General features: G+C 43.4%; 1 protein-coding gene across 2 annotated transcripts in view; it reads left to right on the forward strand.

Moving 5' to 3' along the window:
• HMCN1 (hemicentin 1) overlaps nt 1-20,128 on the forward strand; it is a 275,559-nt gene that overhangs the window by 168,223 nt on the left and 87,208 nt on the right. For both annotated transcript variants that reach the window (XM_060276655.2, XM_060276656.2), the window contains exons 47-57: nt 359-472; nt 1,209-1,295; nt 4,538-4,729; nt 7,126-7,299; nt 8,354-8,467; nt 10,175-10,320; nt 11,594-11,744; nt 12,703-12,903; nt 14,280-14,393; nt 16,517-16,704; nt 17,766-17,862. In XM_060276655.2, the coding sequence (XP_060132638.2) occupies nt 359-472; nt 1,209-1,295; nt 4,538-4,729; nt 7,126-7,299; nt 8,354-8,467; nt 10,175-10,320; nt 11,594-11,744; nt 12,703-12,903; nt 14,280-14,393; nt 16,517-16,704; nt 17,766-17,862 (1,578 nt within the window). The remainder of the gene's footprint in view (nt 1-358; nt 473-1,208; nt 1,296-4,537; nt 4,730-7,125; nt 7,300-8,353; nt 8,468-10,174; nt 10,321-11,593; nt 11,745-12,702; nt 12,904-14,279; nt 14,394-16,516; nt 16,705-17,765; nt 17,863-20,128) is intronic.

Consider the following 20,128-nt stretch of genomic DNA (forward strand, 5'->3'; position numbering starts at 1 on the left):
TAAAACCTTAGTTGCTGAATCCAGGTCACAGGCTAACCCTATTCATACACAAATACGCCCTGAAGACAGGTTTGTAAGCGAAAAGACAATGGGAAGGCTTTTTCCATTTGGCTCCCTTACTGCAGAGGCATATTTGAGGTCATTGGGAGAGTCAAAATGACTTCAGGATTGCTCTCCCATACTATTTCAGACACTTGGCTCATATATTTAGATATGTGTGCATTTATGAATATTCTATATTTGTGGCCTTAAAATTCTTATGACAGTGTCCTGGGACTAATATGGGCACTATATATTGTCAGGCTATATTTGACTGTCAGTCTTCGTTATAATATGCGAATGTATGACTCCTCTTCAGGTGGCAGGATGTTGCGCTTGATGCAGGTGGATATGAAGGATGCCGGTCGCTACACCTGTGTGGTGACTAATGTTGCAGGAGAGGAGAGGAAGAACTATGAGCTCTCTGTTTTAGGTGAGCATGCGACAGCTGTCAGGAGGGTTTGAGAACTTTTGGGTTTTCACTCCTGATATTCATGAATAGTTCCACGGCTATTCTAAGGAAGAGGGCCTTCTTGGTAGTGGTGCCCATCCTGTGGAACACCCTCCCACCAGATGTCAAGAAAATCAACCACTATCTGACTTTTTGAAGACATCTGAAGGCACCCCTGTTTAGGGAAGTTTTTAATGACTGATGTTGTGATGTATTTTTAATCTTTTGTTGGAAGCCGCCCAGAGTGGCTGGGGAAACCTAGCCAGATGGGCGGGGTAGAATTAAATAAATAAATAAATAAATAAATAAATAAATACAAATTTCATTCTGGAGAAAAGCTGATTGATATTTGCTCTGATTCAGCGCCAAAGATCAGGTTTTCCTGGGAGGAAGGTGTGGGGTAAACAGAAGTGTGGATGAGCCTTATGATTTTTATCACATCCAAGTGACCTGAGAAGATAATAGGAAGAATGCACATATCACGAATAATGGCGGCTCTCTTTATTTCCCTCAAAAGTCTCAGGGAAAAACTCCTAATGTAAATGAGTGTCTTTAAGGTTTCATCATATACTTGACAAGGTGCAACATTCCTCACCTCTCAGCATGTTTTGAGAATAGTGTTGCTGACAATGGAGCAGCATTTATGGTTTCTAATGTGAGCTAACAAGATCTCCTCATGCATCTGCCTTTCTTTGGTTTGTTTTTAACAATGTAAAAGTTCCTCCGGGCATTGTGGGAGAAAACAACCTGGAAGATGTGAAAGTGAAAGAGAGGCAGAGCCTCATGCTGGCCTGTGAAGTAACAGGTAAGGCAAGGTTTGTCTTAATTACAGGTGACTTGGCCATTTGTTAGGGCCAGATTAGATGTGATGTGGACAGCCACATTCCTATCTCTGTGTCTGCCCTGTTCATATATAAAGGCCATGTTTGTGTGTCTACTTTTTTGCACCAACACAAGACAGGAGAGCTCACCTGTAGCTTTACCTCTCTGTTCAGCCTCTTTTCTCCCAGGCTGGTTCCAATATTGGAAGTGAGCCAAGCCAGGGAGGCGAAAATGAATGAAGTAAGTCAATTTGGGAAGTTGAGGTCTTGCTCTGTTCAACTGCGGTCCCTTCCAGCCTTCCAATTTATCCATTGAGCAGGTGGACGAGGGTAGCCTCCTGTTATGTCTACTTCTGACCCTTGCATTATGTGCAGCAGAGCTGCGGGATCTTCTGTGAGCTTGGTTTTTAATTTATTTTTAACGAGGAGAACTTGCTAACCTCAAAGGTCTCTTCTCTTGCATGTGCGAGCACAACCATGTGCCAGCTTGATTGGGACATGGGGCAGAAGAACCCGAATGAGGAATTGGCTACTGGGAACAAAAGATAAGGAGGCAATGCTTGTGTTCTATGTTGCTTTCACCACTAGTTAGAAGGTGGAGTCAAATTAATAGGGTCCACCATGGATTTATAAAGGAGACTAAGCAGAGTGTTGAGTGGGAATGATTTATCCCTTGGGCCATTTGTACCCAGACAATATGCCTAAAACAATATGCCTAAGACAGACACGTATCAGTCACTCTGTTCTAAAAGGCCATTGATAGGTTAGATTCAAAGTGTGAAGGAAACAAGCAAGAAAGGATTATGTTTTATATTTCTTCAATGTCGGTCATAATGGTCTGTTGTTGTTGTTGTTGTTGCTGTTGTTGTTGTTGTTGTTGTTGATATACCGCCCTATACCCAGGGGTCTCGGGGCAGTTCACTGAATAAAATCAAGATATAAAACATTGCAGGCAAAACCCTGACTCCTGCACACCATAGTTTGCAAATGGGGAAGAAGATTCAAGAAGGCACACTCAAGAATTACAGTATATAATGTAGAGTTTGAAGGGACCAAGAGGGTCATCAAGTCCAGGAATCTTTTTGCCCAACATGAGACTTGAACCCACAACCTTGAAGAGTCTCATGCTGTGTTGACTGAGCTATCCCTGAGAGAGCCAGTGTGGTGTAGTGGTTAAGAGCAGTAGACTTGTAATCTGGGGAACCGGGTTCGCGTCTCCGCTCCTCCACATGCAGCTGCTGGGTGACCTTGGGCTAGTCACACTTCTCTGAAGTCTCTCAGCCCCACTCACCTCACAGAGTGTTTGTTGTGGGAGAGGAAGGGAAAGGAGAATGTTAGCCGTTTTGAGACTCCTTCGGGTAGTGATAAAGTGGGGTATCAAATCCAAACTATTCCTCCTCCTCCTCCTCCTCCTCCTCCTCCTCTTCTTCTTCTTCTTCTTCTTCTTCTTCTTCTTCTTCTTCTTCTTCTTCTTCTTCTTCTTCTTCTTCCCTCCTCTCCTTTCTTGAACGATCCCCACCCTGCATTGTTTAGTTTCATCGTTTAATATCATTTAATATGGGGGCAGGCAATTGCTTTCTCTCTGAGGGGCCGCTTCAAACATGGCCAACTTTTCAGAGGTCATATTCCAATGGTGGACAGGGCAAGAAACCCAAACACAATGAAGAGTAAAGATGGCCTCCAACCATCTATTCCATACACAAACACACAAGTTCCAGACATACCAATGCTATGGTCGGACCAAAGACTATGTTTCCCCTTTTGTATGGAAGACGGGCTCATCTTTCCTTTTGCACTGTTGCTGAGATTTGAGCTGGCAGATGAAGAAGGAACTGGGAGCAGGAACACGGCTTTTGAATGCTGCAAGCCGAAGGCATTTCAGGTCATTACCAGCGTCCTTAGAAAGCAGCAACTTCCCGCTGCTTCCTAGACTGTGCCAAATTCAAAAGCGATTCAACATTTTATGGCATAAGATGCCTTAGTTAAGCCAGCGACTGATTCCTAAGCCATGGCTTGCGTAATTGTGCTGTACAAAGCCATGTACAGCACAGTTGTACAAAGTTCAGCTTTGCGCAAAAGGGTCTGAAATGAGCCGCGGTAACTGGGATTGATATTGGATGATATCACATGAGGGACCGGTTGGCAAAATGGACTCACGGGTCAAATGGGAAGGTCTGGCAGTCCTAATTGGGCCTACAGGCAAGAGGTTCTCTACTGCAGGTTTTATGTTGCATGTTCGCTGTTAGTAGTCAAGGTTAATGCTGGCATAGTTTCCTCTTGACAAAGTTTCCCAAGGCTGTTTCATTCTCTGGTTACAAGGGCAGCCCTGGTTAACATTAACCTTGGTTTAGCATTGATGCGTATATAATATTGGGCCATGGTTAAGACAGATAAAGAAGAGGGCATTTGCACTGAAGATGGAAGGAAGGAATGGGAGGGACCTTGGTTCCAGAATTGCAAAGCATGGTTTGGAGGGAACCAGTGTTACGTCTGCACCAGACCGTTGCCAATATGTATTTTGTAAATACAGCCCACTGTGATTTTTCTCCACCACAGAATTGCTATAAACCTTTACTTTGTGGTAGGAAAATGTGTTGCGTATACAGAGGCAAACTTTGCTGTAGGAAGGTGGGATAGTGGCCAACACAATATGAAGTAACTCAGGTGTAAAATAATTCTGCCCTCAGGACAAATGGTTATCGCGTTTGCTTTGAAATGTCCACAGCAAATGTATATCATCTCAGACCAATTTCAAACTGGTGATTAAAAAAACCCAACAACTATTGAATTTCACAGAGTTATTCTGAAGTTATCTACTAATGGAATATAAGATTGTATTCTGTTCTAGTCCCACTCAGAGTAGACCCATTAAAATTAATGAGTGTGACTAATTTAGGTTCATTAATTTCAATTGCTCAACTCTGAGTAAAACTTAGTTGGAGTCAATCCATGACTTTTTTTGCATTTGATGTTGGGCTCACATCTAACTGCCTCTGTAGACATGTCCATAATAGCTCTCTGAAGAAGTGTTCTGTGATTTGTTTTTTAGAAATAATACCCTTACCTGCCAACAAAAAATAGTCTGTATCTGTATGTGTTATACCTATACTGTTCCACACACACATATTTCTGATATATAGTTTTCACTTTATATTTTAAGTTTCCTGAACAATGAAGTGTTAGAAGTCATTAACAGTTACAAATATATGTTGCTTTTTTTTTTAAGGGAACCCTATCCCAGAAATCACATGGTTAAAAGATGGGCAACCTTTCCTAGAGGATGATAGCCATCAGTTAATATCCAACGGGCGCTTTCTTCAAGTTGCAAATACACAAGTCTCTGACACGGGGAGATACACCTGCATTGCATCCAATACAGCTGGAGACAAGAGCAAAACCTTCAGTGTTAATGTACTTGGTAAGATTTCTGTGTGTTTTCCCATAGATGAAGGCAGAGCTGTTTCAACGGAATATGTCAGTAAAATATTTCGCTTGCAATTTCCCCTAACATGTTGCACATCTTTATGCTCGTAGGGATATATCCACTTTTATACACACCTTTCTATTATATGCATTTTTGTATACATTGGTCAGAGAAGTGAATTGCAAAATTTGGAGAAATCTGAAGCTTGAAGGATGGCTGCATTTTGGTTCACATTTTGGACTCTTCCGTACTTCTACTTGTCCTATGCCTAGAAAGCACAAGTCTTAGAAGTTTTGCCCTTGCCCCTCCACTTTTCCCTGGGAACACAGCTCTTTAGTGCTAAATCAACCCAATTGTTGTTGGGTTTTTTCCTTTCTTTCTGATTCAGTGGTAATGAATGGGTTTCCGCGGGGGAAAGCAGCCAGGCAATGGAGGTGTGTATAAGCCCACTGTTACAGAATGTGTGAATTTGACTAAACCAAATTTATTTCCCATCACAACATATAACAATAAAAATGCGAATGCATTTATATAACAGAGGAAATTCATATAATAATAATAATAATAATAATAATGCAATAAAACATCAGACATTAAAAACTTCCCTAAACAGCTGGGCAGCTCCCAACAGAATATTAAAAACATGATAAAACATCAAACATTAAAAGCTTCCCTAAACAGGCCTGCCTTCAGATGTCTTCTAAAAGTCAGATAGTTGTTTATTTCCTTGACATCTGATGGGAGGGCTTTCCACAGGGCAGGTGCCACCACCGAGAAGGCCCTCTGTCTGGTTCCCTGTAACCTCTCTTCTTGCAGTGTGGGAACCGTCAGAAGGCCCTTGGAGCTGGACCTCAGTGTTGGGGCAGAACGATGGGGGTGGAGACGCTCCTTTAAATATACTGGGTTGAGACCGTTGAGGGCTTTCAAGGTCAGCACCAACACTCTGAATTGTGCTCAGAAACATACTGGGAGCCAATGTAGGGTCTTTCAGGACCAGTGTTATATGGTCTCGGCTGATGAATTTTCGTGCAAATTTTTAAAACTCAGCCCTAATTATTACAGAAATGTGAGGAACCGAATTTAAGATTGGAAAAATGAGGAGAATGAGAGAATGAAAATGGCAGGTCCATCCATCCCTAGCTACAGTGGTGCCTCGACTTATGAATTTAATCCGTTCCGAAGGCACCTTCATAGGTCGAAAAATTTGTAAGTCGAAAAGCGCCATTGGAAATGCGATTTCCCATAGGAATGCATTGGAAACGGAAAAATTTGTAAGTCGAAGCAACCCCATCTAAAAATTCATAAGTCGAAAAACCCCTATCTAAAACCTCCACGATTTATGTTCAGATGTCGAGAAATTCGTAAGCGAGCGGCCATTTGCCCCATTCTTAAGTCGAAAAATTCAGTTGTCGAGTCGTTCGTAAGTCGAGGTACCACTGTACGTGCAAAGCTGCTCACCAGGCTTGGGGTGCTTGGTTTAAATATAAATAGCTCTTGTCCCAGGGATCTTGGGAAATTGTACATTGGTGGTGGTGGTGAGAATTTTGTTACAGATCCTTGGGCTTCTTACAAAAGTACAACTTTCAGAATTTCTTGGTGGTAGGGGTATAACCCTAGGGGTGTGCCCAGATGCACCCTAATGTTTCAAAAAAAGGGGGGATTGTGGTGAGGGAAGCAGTGGTTGGGGAGAGAAAAGGCGGAAGGGAGAAACAGACACAGAGATGCAGGCAGAATAAAAAGGCAGGAATGCCTGCATCTGCATCTGTTTCATGATTCTGTTTCCACCCAAGCTCCACACTCCACCTTTTGCTCACACCTGGTGAGGAGTATCTCATTCTCTAGGATAGGAAGATGCAGAAACCTTAATGTGTTTTGGTCAATTCGGGTTAGCTCATTATCTGGTTAAATATAATGATAATGAAAATTGACTGTATATTATACACCTGGTTATCAGAACAGCAAAATAATAATAAATAATCGTATTTTGTGTCTCATTTTTTAAAAGTATTTTCAAAGTAAAGTTTAGATGTTAATTTAAAGAAATAGTTTAAGTTTTAATTTGTTTGATGAATAAAAATAAATCCCTTTATAGCAGAGTTATGTATTCAATAAATGTTCGTCTGTAAAATTATAATAAAAAATCCCTAGGTGCACACCCTAATGAAATTCGATGTACATTCCTATGGATGTAACTAGATATGCCCTTGGATTTAGTAGCAGATATACCGGATGTTTTCTGCTGGGGCAAATATACACACTTCCTTACCATCACCATCAAAGGTTCAAACGTGGTCACTGTGTTGAATATGCAGCTGGAATCCACAGGAACCAGTTACTCTACTTTTCTCTTATGCGTCTCCTTCCCACCCCCACCCCCGGTTCTTGTTCAGTGTCTCCATCTATTGTGGGTGCAGATAATGACGGGGGCACCGAAGAAGTCACAGTTATTTTGAATAACCCCACATCACTGGTTTGCGAGGCTTATTCCTATCCCCCGGCTACAATCACCTGGCTAAAAGATGGAGCTCCCATAGAATCAAATAGGAACATCAGGATTTTGCCAGGTAATACATTTTTGTTTCTTTCTATTATTTTGATTGCAGCTTTTGTCACTGTATTACTTAGAGAAGTCTAGGCGGGGCAGAAAGTGATGCACAAGTTTTAGTCAATTGCTGCTCTTCAAGTGGGCAGAATTTAATGTGTTCTGCATCTTGTACAGCTATACAAGATGCAGAACACACTACAGTTTTTTTTAAAAAAAGTTTTACCACTTCACTTATCCTAAAACAGGCATCCCCAAACTGCGACCCTCCAGATGTTTTGGCCTACAACTCCCATGATCCCTAGCTAACAGGACCAGTGGTCAGGGATGCTGGGAATTGTAGTCCAAAACATCTGGAGGGCCGAAGTTTGGGGATGCCTGTCCTAAAAGCATTAGGAGCAATCAGATTTTTCAAAATAAAAATGGAATGTGGACCTACCAGTAATTCTCATTGATGTGGTAAACCTCTGTCTGGGTTTACCATTCCAGAGTGCAGATGGGGGGCTCATGTGATCGAATAAACCTCTAAACATTCCCTCTACATAAGAATGAACACATGAGGGAGAAGACTAGGTCAGAAGCGTTCTTCCTGGCATTTTGTTTCCACATGGAGGGAATGTTTGTTTGGCGGAACGTTGCCTTACATCAGCTTCATTCTCATTACAAGAGAGATAACCTTTTAATCCATTTTAACTGTGCAAACCTGAAGTTCTGGTTTATCCTTGAATCCCTCATGCAAAATTGTGACCGTCTAGAGCAGTCTTTCTGACTCTTGGGACCCCAGGTGAACTGCAACTCCCATCATCCCTACCTAGCAGGACCAGTGGTCAGGGATGGTGGGGGGAGTTGTTGTCCAACAATATCTGGAGACCCAAGGCTGGTCCAGAATCACTCTAGCTAGAGCCCACCTCCCAAGAATTCCTTTAGTACTTCGGCTTTAGCATGTGATGAAGTAAACATGGTTTCATTTTTTCCCCCATTGGCATTGTTAGCCAACCATGATTCATACAGTGTCCCTGCCTGTTTCAGAGGAAAGCATACAAGCATTAACCTAAACAAACCATATTGTTTCACAGGTGGCCGAACTCTACAGATTCTGAATGCCCAGGAAGACAATACTGGCAGATACACTTGCATAGCTACAAATGAAGCAGGGGAAACGTTAAAACACTATGAAGTCAAAGTCTACAGTAAGCATGCTAACAATCTTGCTGTAATCGCTATATTTTTTGTTTTCTCGCCTCACGTTTTCTCTCCATTGTGGCTGGGGATTTATGATGCAACCTCATTCATTGACTGAATTTTTCACTTATGAACCAAAGTGAAGCCACATACCTACATTTTGTTTTGCTTCATTTCTCCCTTGGCATGCTAGCGCCAAGTGAGACACCAGGAGAAAGGCTTGGAGCAGGCAGCTAATATGTCTGAGGGAAAGGAACAGCTTGCCAGGTAGGTAGTGGAAGAAAGGCTTGCTTAACTCTTTCTCATCCAGTCGTTTCCCCCATTCAAAATAGCTTCCAGCACCTGTTGTTGCAGGTGCTGTAGGAAAGAACTTTCCACCTACCCTGTTTCTCATATTTTAAGACATACCCATAAAATAAGCCATAGCAGGATTTTTAAGCATTCAAGGAATATAAGCCATACCCCGAAAATAGACATAGTGATAGGCGCAGCAGCAATGCTGGCCACGGCAGGAGGAGGAGGAGAAAAATAAGACATCCCTTGAAAATAAGCCATAGTGTGTTTTTTTGAGGAAAAAATAAATATAAGACATGTCTTCTAATATGAGAAACACGGTACATGCGAAAAAGCAACTTGAAGTGTGGATATTTTTGAGTGGAGGGGGGAAAAGACTAGAGAAGAAACCGTTAAGCAGCCTTTGCCATGCTTCCTCTCGAGACTGCAGACTGCATTTCATTAAAAACTGAAGAAGGCATCTGTTTCATGTGTAAGTCATGTCTTCTTTGGTCTTTCATTTTAACCTTGGGTTTTTCAGCTGGAAAGCCCGTCAAAACAAAAACATCCAGTTGTTAGAGGAAAGTGCAGATGGTGGCCTCTTGTTGTACCTCAACAGGAATACCGTTACACACAATAGGGGCAAGCACACAGAAAGCCCTGCTGAGTTACTGTGGCAATCTTTGGGACTTTCAGGAGAAACTAACTCTCCTGCAGACAGCAGCAATCTACTGGGTGTATAAGGGATGTGGGTGGCGCTGTGGTCTAAACTACTGAGCCTCTTGGGCGTGCCAATCAGAAGGTCGGCGGTTCAAATCCCCACGACGGAGTGAGCTCCTGTTGTTCTGTCCCAGCTCCTGCCAACCTAACAGTTCAAAAGCATGCCAGTGCAAATAGATAAATAGGTACTGCTGCGGCAGGAAGGTAAACAGCGTTTCCATGTGCTCTGGTTTCCGTCATGGTGTTCCGTTGCGCCAGAAGTGGTTTAGTCCTGCTGGCTGCCTGACCCAGAAAGCTGTCTGTGGACAAACACTGGCTCCCTTGGCCTGAAAGCGAGATGAGCACCACAACCCCATAGTCGCCTTTGACTGGACTTAACCGTCCAGGGGTCCTATAAGGGATAAGGTGGTCCCTCAAACAACCTGCTGCTGAACTGTTTATGACTATATGTGTTACCACCACAACACCTTGAGCTGGTCCTGGTAGCAGATCAGTAGCTAGTGGTACAAGCAACCCAGTTGCTGCATTCTGAGCCAGCCTGCAGATCAATCCCAAAGGATACATCACATTGCAGTAATTCAGTTACCAGGAATGACTAATTGCTGATGTGGGCATTCATGTGGTGCAAGTCACCCATGCATGCTCTTTTTCTGATAATGCAGTGGATATTGAAGTGAGAAACTATATTTCAATTAATGGGCTCTTTCTTTCTTTGTGTGCAGTCCCTCCGACCATAAACAGAGGGGACTTGTCAGGAGTGGGTTTATCTCCTAAAGAAGTGAAGATCAGAGTGAACAACAGCTTTACACTGGAGTGTGAAGCACATGCAATTCCTGCTGCGGGCATCAGATGGTACAAGGATGGACAGGCCAGTCACCAAATTACTTCCTTTCAACAAGCAGTTTTAAAAACAAAGTTTTCTACAGCACCGTCTTCTTTCCCTCTATCCCGTCTCACAAAAACATAGTAATTCAGCACCCTAGGAAGCTCTCTTTTCTTTCCATGGAATGCGTAAAGCTGTGAATACCACACCATCTCAAAACCACAGGATGGCATATGAGTGCCTTCTGCACTCTTGTCTTTTTGCAGTTCCATATTGCTCCTCCTTGGTCTTCGTTTTTAGCACTTTGTGCTTAGAATCGGTTCCGTAGTTTGCTTTCACTGGCATGTGGATTATTGCTCTTGGCTCCTAGAATTTTATAGGTACTGACATAAGAGCAAATCCAATCAACTGAGAACTGGATGCTCGTAAGTTTTTCCAGAGCTGGTCTTTTGGCAAGAGTTAAGAGTCCCCGCATGAGGAAGCACATTAATAGAAATATTATTCTTGTTTCTGTTGGCAAAGCAGAGGGGACCAGCATACGGTCCCTTTTAAAACGACTCTCTTCTTAATAATTTGCAAGTAAACAAATTGGAAATGATAATGGCTTCAGCACTGAGATGGAAATACTAGGAAAAATGGACTGTTAGATCATGACTTATTTCAGACCTACACAACTTGCAGCCCGAATACGTGTGAGGTGCATAGCTGTCAAGTTCTCCCCCTTTTAAAGGGAAATTCCCTTATGCTGAATAGGCTTCCTCGTGAGAAAAGGGAAAATTTGACAGCTATGGTGAAGTGTTTAGGTAACCTCCTGTTTTTGCTGCCTCCTCAGAACTGCAAGAACAGAAAGGTCAAATATCAAACACCAGGCAGAGGGGAAATGGGCAACAGGTTCCTGGGTGCACGAAAGCATGAGGTTGTAGTTAATGCTACTCAGAGTAGACCTATTGACTTCAATGGATATGACTCATACATTCAGTTCAATAGCTCTACTCTGTGTAGAAGTTAGTTGGATACAACCCAATAAGGGCCAGACTGAAGTAAGATGCTGTAGTAGCATAAACCAGTGAAACAAATCCCACTAGTGCAGTAGGACGTCCCGTCCCCCCAAGTACAGACCCTGCTTCAACCCCATACAACTCTAAGTCCGATGCAAAGCCTTGCTGGCTGGGTTTTCCAGCTCCAGTGCAAAAACCACACCACTGGTTTGACTTTGTGGTTCACAAAATATGGGCACGTTTTATGCATGTAACATTTCATGGGCATTTAAAAATAATAATGAAATTCTCATGTGCGCTTCTTGATAATTAAATCACAGCCTATTGCATCAGATGACCACATAACAATCCAAGCCAGCGGGCGCGTTCTGCAAATCAAGTCAGCTCAGATATCTGACACGGGCCGTTACAGTTGTATAGCCTCAAATATCGCTGGAGAGGATGAGCTGGAGTTCGATGTCAGCATCCAAGGTAAAAAGGGTCTTGATTTCCACCTGCCTATCCATCTCTTTGGGTGATAAGAAAAAACCCAAATAGGCCTGTGTTTACTTAATACATGCATGTCCAAAGTCCATTTCAGGGGCCTAATCCGGCCCGCCGGTTGGTTTAATCCGGCCCGCCGGTTGGTTTAATCCGGCCTCAACAACTACTTCAACCCTAAAAAAAAGCTTAACAACTTCATTCCTAAAAGAAGGATAACAACTTTGGCTGGCCCTTTGGTCAACCCTCACGACCCTTCACTTCATCAAATCTGGCCCTCTTTGAAAAAAGTTTGGACACCACTATGCGGCTTGGGACCCTCGTACCTACGGGACCGCCTCTCCTGGTATGCCCTGTGGAGGACCTTAAGGTCCACAAACAACAATATTCTGGAGATCCCGAGCCATAAGATGGCTAGATTGGCCTCTACTAGAGCCAGGGCCTTTTCAGTACTGGCCCCAACTTGGTGGAACGCTCTTTCCCAGGAGACCAGGGCCCTGCGGGATTTGTCATCTTTCCGCAGGGCCTGCAAGACAGAACTGTTCCGCCTGGCCTTTGGGTTAGACTCAGCCTGACCCCTCTGTTTTCCTTCCTCATGGCTTGGACTTATGGACTATTTGAAATGAGGCTGCGCTTTAAATTTTAATACTGTATTTTAATCTGTATTTTAATTAATTGTTTTTATGTTTTATTGCAATTCTGTTGGTGTGAGCCGCCCTGAGCCCGGTTTTTGACTGGGGAGGGCGGGGTATAAATAAATATTTATTATTATTATTATTATTATTATTATTATTATTATTATGTTAAGAGCAATTGCTTGTTCTATTTATTAGCAAAATGGGTGGCTAGCATGCAGTTAGGTACATTGGCAGCAAAAATGGAAGGGAATAGGAAAGATTAAATGTCTCATTCTTTTCCGCTTGCCTGTTGCCTGTGTCGTCTATCACAGTGCCCCCTCATTTCCGAAAGCCGCCTGGAAGCTGGGAAGACGGTGACGTGTTGGGTGGTCAAGGAGGAGGAGCCAAAGATGTGATCGTGAATAATCCTCTTTCTTTGTACTGTGAGACTAATGCTGTTCCCCCTCCGGTACTCACGTGGTATAAAGATGGTTACCCCCTGAGTTCCAGTAATAAAGTATTGATCCTGCCAGGTCTGTATGAAACAGATTAGCAATTATGAATTAAGATAGCCAGCCAATGTCCCCTCCACAGTCTTAAGAAAAGCATTTCTTCAAGGGCATTTTATGTTAAGGTTATTGTTTGAAATCGTTTGGGTAAACCTATGAATGCTGCAGCATGCTGAGATGCTCTGAATACAGGTGAAACTCGGGAAATTAGAATATCGTCGAAAAGTGCATTTATTTCAACTTATTATTTTTTATTTTTATTTTAATTTTTACCAATGCTTTCTTTTGGAAATTCCACAGTAATAAAACAAATAGATACAATAATACAAAAATAAACATTGCTATTACATTTCATTAATTACATTCCATTTATAATTGACCCGCCTAACGACAAATAATTACAATTACAGCAAATAAAAAGGCTTGACATATCTTGCTTTGCATGGCATGCATCTATCTCATATATTGGTTTCACCTTTTAAGTTGCATTACTGAAATAAATGCACTTTTCGACGATATTCTAATTTTCGGAGTTTCACCTGTATTTATTTTTTTTACAATAATTAAATTAGCGCCCCCACCCCACCCCAGTGTCCTTCATGTGCCGCACGACTCTGAGTTGCAGATGAGAAATTCATGTGTGAGCTAATAAGAGATAATATGCTTCCAGTTCACACACGTGAACACTGGCAACCACACAACTAAGAATTGCAACACATAGGGTGTTTTGTAGGGAGTTTAATTCAGGGAAGGGCAAGATATTACCCCCTGCCTCCTAAAGGAAATACATTATGGCAGTGCTCTGTGACCCACAGTTCCTTTGTTTTGCTTCCAGACAGAATTCAAAGTAATGTGTTAGTATTAAAACTTTCTGCTAATTTTTTTGGGGGAGGGGCAATACCTTTGAGATCAGTTCCTCCCTTACTTTTGTGTCTTTTTCTGTACCATCTGCATGCCTAGTCCAAACCAATAGAGATGTTTTCAGTGGCTGTTGTGCAGCCTTGAAGCTGCAGAATCTGAGTCTGAGCATTTCGCGGGTCTGCTGTAAGACTTTTGCGTACTTTTTATATCGGCAATATGCATTATATGAAAACAGTTTTTCTCATTGTTTCCTTTGGTTTCGAAGCATTGTGGTCTGTCCTTTTTAAAAAAAAAACCCAAAATGAGTTAGGTCCAAAATGTAAATAAAACTTACCGGTAATTTTGGAGGAAGACATGATGACGGTTCAGCCATCACTGCAAACAGATGCTTGCTTCTGCAGATGGAATTTGGTGCATGCTTTAATTTTAGGATAGGCCATGGGTTGGGGGGGGGATGCACAAGTATATCCATTCATTCAGGTCTTGGGAGAGATCTGTGTTTAGAATGGCAGAAAGTTCATTTTTGTCTTTTTTTCTAGGAGGTCGTGTACTGCAGATTCCACGGGCGCAGAGTGAAGATGCGGGACGATATACGTGTGTGGCTGTAAACGAAGCTGGGGAGGATTCCATCCAGTATGATGTCCGCGTTCTTCGTGAGCTCACCTTACTTTGTTCAATTTTAGCCATCCTCTAGCCCTTTTTAATGTGGGGAAAGGGACATGGTAAAAACATTTGTTGTAAGGGATCCTGAGCGTCAATCCCCTGCAATGCAGAAAAGGAATAGGCTTTCTAACTGAAGGGTCTGTTGTGCAAACACAACTCCCAGACAAGCAAGAGCTTCATTTGCAATCCTTTTTTATATCTTAAAACTGTGGAAGGTATCTCTATCCCACCTCTCTGTTGCCATCTCCCCAGGCAGTTAACAAATAAACCATAAAAACTAGCAAACTAACATTGTACAGTGAAACTGCCATTCTAAATATGTTTTGTGGACTGTGTGTTTCCTCTTTTGTCTGTGCATCACAAGATTCTCTTTTGTGAAACAGGCATTTTGTGGTGCTTTCAACAGTATCTTAGATTTCCAAATATGCCTGCAGGCCCATTCAAGGTTGGGAAGCCCTGAGCAGGGCTGGCGCGCTAATAAAGGCAAACTAGGCCACTGCCTAGAGCGCCGGAATTGAGGGGCGCTGCGCTGGCCAGCCCGCCCGCCGCCCACCACTGCCTGCAGGGCCGTCCCTAGGCTTGGGCTGGGGGGTGCCAGGGAACCTGGCGAACAGGGGCACTGGGGAGGAGGACGCGGGAGGCGATCCTCCTCTGAGGCCGCCGCCGCTGTGCGCGCCTTCTGGAGGCTGGCCTGGGCGGTGGACACTGTTTCCGTGCCGCTGCCGGCGCTGCTTCCTCCCGCTCGGCCCAGAAGCGCCCGCAGCTTCTGATTGGCTGCAGGAGCACCTCTGGGCCGAGCGGGAAGCGGCCGAGAGCAGAAAGGAAGCAGTGCCGGCAGCCGCACAGAGACAGCGTCCGCTGCCCTGGCCAGCAACATGGGCTCTGTGCCCTTTTTCATCCCTCCTGCCATTCACACTGGGGGGGGGGGCAGAAGGTGACCTCGCCTAGGGCGCCAAAAATCCTAGCACCGGCCCTGGCCCTGAGTCATCAGCATAATCATTCCCCCTGCCTTCAGGTCAGCTTCCTCCTCAGTCCCAGTAGAAAGGGGACAAAACTAGAATTACTTGGCTCCATCTCTCATTGGCTCTTGCGCCACCTACTGTTGGGATCCCTGTCTTTTACCCTACCAGTCAAAATGGGCACCAGTCACCACTTTCTCAGCGACTAACATGGCTTTGAGGAAGACCCCAAATGTGCCTGAATGAAACTGAAATGGGTTCTTCTGAATGTGCAGATCCAGCTCTCGGTCTGCAGAAATGACTCTCTTGTGAGATCCCAGTGTGCCATGGCTGAGGCAAAAACTCTAGATGAGCTTATTTTTCCATTGTTTGATTCTACATTTGTGACCCAAACATGCTGCTGTTTAGTTCATCTACTGGGATATATGATTGGCTTGTGAGAGAATTGTTCAAAATTGATTTCGCTTTCTCACAAAGCCCTATGCCTTTGGAGCCATTACTGACCTCACAGGGATTTTTAAAACACGCAAACCTATGCCTCCTATTCTGGACCACGTAACATTCTCTGTATCTACTTGTAATAAAAGAGTTGTGTTTCAGTGCGTTTCCATGTAGGGGTGTGTGTGTGTGTGTGTGTGTGTGTTTTAATTAACATCAAAGTCATTTAGGCCTAGGGCTGCTGTGTTTCCCTGATAAATGTGTTAGATTAAACACTGAAAAGCTGCCCCCTCTGTTGAATTCTGTTATTTACCGGGAACAGTCAGCCAAGTTTTTTTCTGCAACATACTTAAATCTAAAATACATGAATTTAAGTCTTTTTTAGTCCTGATCAGTGTTTATGAATGGTGGCTTTAAGCACAGTAAGACTATTCAGCATCTTGGGGTATTAATCGGAAATCCAGATTCCATTTCACTCTCAATCCACTTTGGCCAGAGCTAAAGTGGCTCAAGTCCAAATACTACATTATAACTCACTGTGGGTTATACATCTCAAAGCCATGGCTGTAATATGTCTGGATTGCCCACTATAGTTTGCCATTGCCAGCTTCTCCTCAGGCTGCATTCAAATGTGCAAATGTGTGAGACGCTTGACATGATGGTTAGAAATTTCACGAAGAAAACGCTTCCTCCTTGACATTTTCCATCGATTCTAGTGCCACCATCCATTAATGGAGCCAATGGGGACATGCCTGAAGAGGTCACTGTGCTGATAAGCAACATGGCAGTGATGGAATGTGTGGTCAATGGCAGCCCTAATCCAAGCATAACCTGGCAGAAAGATGGGCAGCTCTTAGTTGAAGACTCCCAACACAAATTCTTAGCCAATGGAAGAACACTTCAGGTAAGTGGAGACACTTCAGTTAAAAGAGGAATGACCATATGGTAGCCAGTGGACCAGATCCCACTTCAGAAGCAATTTGATTTGTATAGAGCACCTTGCCATTTCAAGTAGTGATTCTTGGATTTCCATTTATGGACAGCAACTCCAAGATAAAAGGGTAAAGGGGGCCCCTGACCATCAGGTCCAGTCGTGTCCGACTCTGGGGTTGCGGCGCTCATCTCGCTCTATAGGCCAAGGGAGCCAGCGTTTGTCCGCAGACAGCTTCCGGGTCATGTGGCCAGCATGACAAAGCTGCTTCTGGCAAACCAGAGCAGCGCACGGAAATGTCGTTTACCTTCCCGCCGGAGCAATCCCTATTTATCTACTTGCACTTTGATGTGCTTTCGAACTGCTAGGTGGGCAGGAGCTGGGATCGAGCAACGGGAGCTCACCCCGTCACAGGGATTCGAACCGCCGACCTTCTGATCAGCAAGCCCTAGGCTCAGTGGTTTAACCCACAGCGCCACCTGGGTCCCTATACTGTAATACCTTAATATTCTTAGGCACTCCTTATATTAATGGTGTTTGATTCCTATCGGCAGTTGCTCTTCCCTTTCACCACACTTAACTCAGTGCTATTACTGTACATCTTTTTAGAGATGGTGTGATTTCCCTCAACAAGTGGTCTCTGAATCATCCTTGTTTCATAGCTCCTCCTTCCGTCAGTGTACATTTCAATAAGCCTGTGCATCCTAGAAAATACAGGGAATATGGTACCTACAAACACAGCTTACTAAGTGGTGACAACTTACCACAGCAGGCAGATGACCATGTGATGAGGATAAAGTTACTATACAGAGTAGTAATAGCTATAACCGATATCGATCATTTAGTTGGGGTGCATGAGCCAGCATCATAGCTGCCAAGTTTTCCCTTTTCTCGCGAGGAAGCCTATTCAGCATAAGGGAAAATCCCTTTTAAGTAGGGATAACTTGGCAGCTATGGCCAGCATAGACATTTGACTAGACATTATTAATTTAGAATAAATGTCTTGTTTCGCTGTCTTTATTTTCTCCCTCTAGGTCCTCAGTTCCCAAATAACAGACACGGGCAGGTATGTCTGTACTGTGGAGAACACTGCAGGAAGTGCCAAAAAATATTTTAATCTTAACGTTCATGGTAAGATAGCTATTTTCTAAAATGCTGACTGATTATATTCATATAAAGAACAGTTGCCAAAAAAAAACAAAAAAAAACCCAAATCTGTTCCTATGTTTTATTGACTGTGTTTGGATGTCGTGATAAACTATGGTTTTATTGTGGCGGGAAAGCCTCGGGCGTGCATATTCCTCTCCCTGCTCCCCATCCAGCAGCATGGTTCACAGGAAAAGATTGGAAAAACTCACTTTCTATTTCAATTTGCCACAGTTTAGTGTTATGCCTAAATCCTAAACTGGGATTAATCTAGATTAACTGTGGTTTGTTTGAAATAATATTTATTTATTTATTTATTTATTTATTTATTTATTTATTTATACAGGCAGACAGACAGACAGACAGACAGACAGACAGACAGACAGACAGACATACCCCGCCCATCCGGCTGAGTTTCCCCAGCCACTCTGGGCGGCTCCCAACAGAATATTAAAAACATAATAAAACATCAAAACATTAAAAACGTCCCTAAACAGGGCTGCCTTCAGATGTCTTCTAAAAGTCAGGTAGTTCTCTATTCCCTTGACATCTGATGGGAGGGTGTTCCACAGGGCGGGCGCCACTACCGAGAAGGCCCTCTGCCTGGTTCCCTGTAACCACTTCTCGCAGGGAGGGAACCACCAGAAGGCCCTCGGAGCTGGACGTCAGTGTCTGGGCTGGATAATGGGGGTGGAGACGCTCCTTCAGGTATACAGGACCGAGACCATTTAGGGCTTTAAAGGTCAGCACCAACACTTTAAATTGTGCTCGGAAAGGTACTGGGAGCCAATGTAGGTCTTTCAGGACTGGTGTTATGTGGTCTCAGTGGTCACTCCCAGTCACCAGTCTAGCTGCCACATTCTGGATTAGTTGTAGTTTCTGGGTCACCTTCAAAGGCAGCCCCACGTAGAGCGCATTGCAGTAGTCCAAGCGGGAGATAACCAGAGCATGCACCACTCCGGCGAGACAGTCTGTGGGCAGGTAGGGTCTAAGCCTGTGTACCAGATGGAGCTGGTAGACAGCTGCCCTGGACACAGAATTGACCTGCGGACAATTAGCCAGCTTCATAAACCATAGTTAGAATTTGACTTGTTTCAAGCAAGCCATAGTTGAACTTTGTTGGGTTTGGACAACATAACAAGCTTTGGTTTATTAAAAATGGAAGCAAAAGCTTCCCAGATCCTCCTCATGACTGAGGAGGAGGAGGAGGAGAAGGGGAAGTAAATTTATGCCTTTAACACAGCATCTGATTTGCATTTAATATTTCTTGTCAACTGTGAACTCCATCTTTTTCTCTCTTTTTTTTTTTAAAAAGGCCTATCATTCCAAATGAAGCAATCCCTTTAGTTTAGCTCCATCTTTCTCTTAAAACAAAAACTATGTAGGAAATTAATCCTTGGCTGGGACTTCCTTTGAAAAACAGTGCTGGGGATCTTCATGAGAAGGGCCACCCAGTTTGCGCTTCTTTCTGATGCAAAAAACATAGTCCTTCACTAGCGCGAGTTATTTCCCTTCAGTGCCAAGATGTGAAGCATTTCCTGCCATTTCTTCCTGCTTTTAAAAAACAATGGACTGCTTTTCCTAATATTAAATGAGGGATAAAGCAAGGCAACATTGCTTGAGAATTATAGCAGAATGCATGCTGTGTTCAGAAAACGGCAGTGCATTTCCAAGGTTCTGTGGGTTTGGTTGTTGATTTCCTGATTATTTTCTTTCTACACCTTATCTTGGTTACCTTACGTAACCTCATCAGTTTCCATTAATTTCAGTACCTAATATATTTTGATGATATGCAGCTATATCTCTCTACCTAAGATCTTTCCCCCTCTGTCCTGTTCTACATCTCTGCTTGTCTGCCTGATTTATCCATTTGGTTGTCTCATCACCATCTCAAATCCAACATGTCGAAGACTGAACTCTTTAACTTTGCTCTCAAACCTTCCACTCTTTGATCCCCCTCCATATCCATTGACAAGCTTACTGCTGCTGGCTTTCTCTTCGACTCTTTATTTTGCTCTCTGCTCTCAGTCAGTACCAAAATATGTTTTTTCTCCGTGTACAAAATAGCAAATAATAATGATAATAATAATTCATCTGTTTGAAACGCTGGCTCATGTTCTGTTTTTCTTCCTGCCTCCACTATCCTAATCCTTGCTAGGCCTCCTAATTCCCCGAGTGGCCACAAAACTGCTCACCGCTGCAGCCACTTCTGGTATTGCAGGTGTGAGTGTGTGGGCATAGCCAGGGCCGG

The sequence above is a fragment of the Zootoca vivipara genome, chromosome 7, assembly GCF_965207765.1.
Source record: "Zootoca vivipara chromosome 7, rZooViv2.hap1.1, whole genome shotgun sequence".
Taxonomy (NCBI): Eukaryota; Metazoa; Chordata; class Lepidosauria; order Squamata; family Lacertidae; genus Zootoca; species Zootoca vivipara.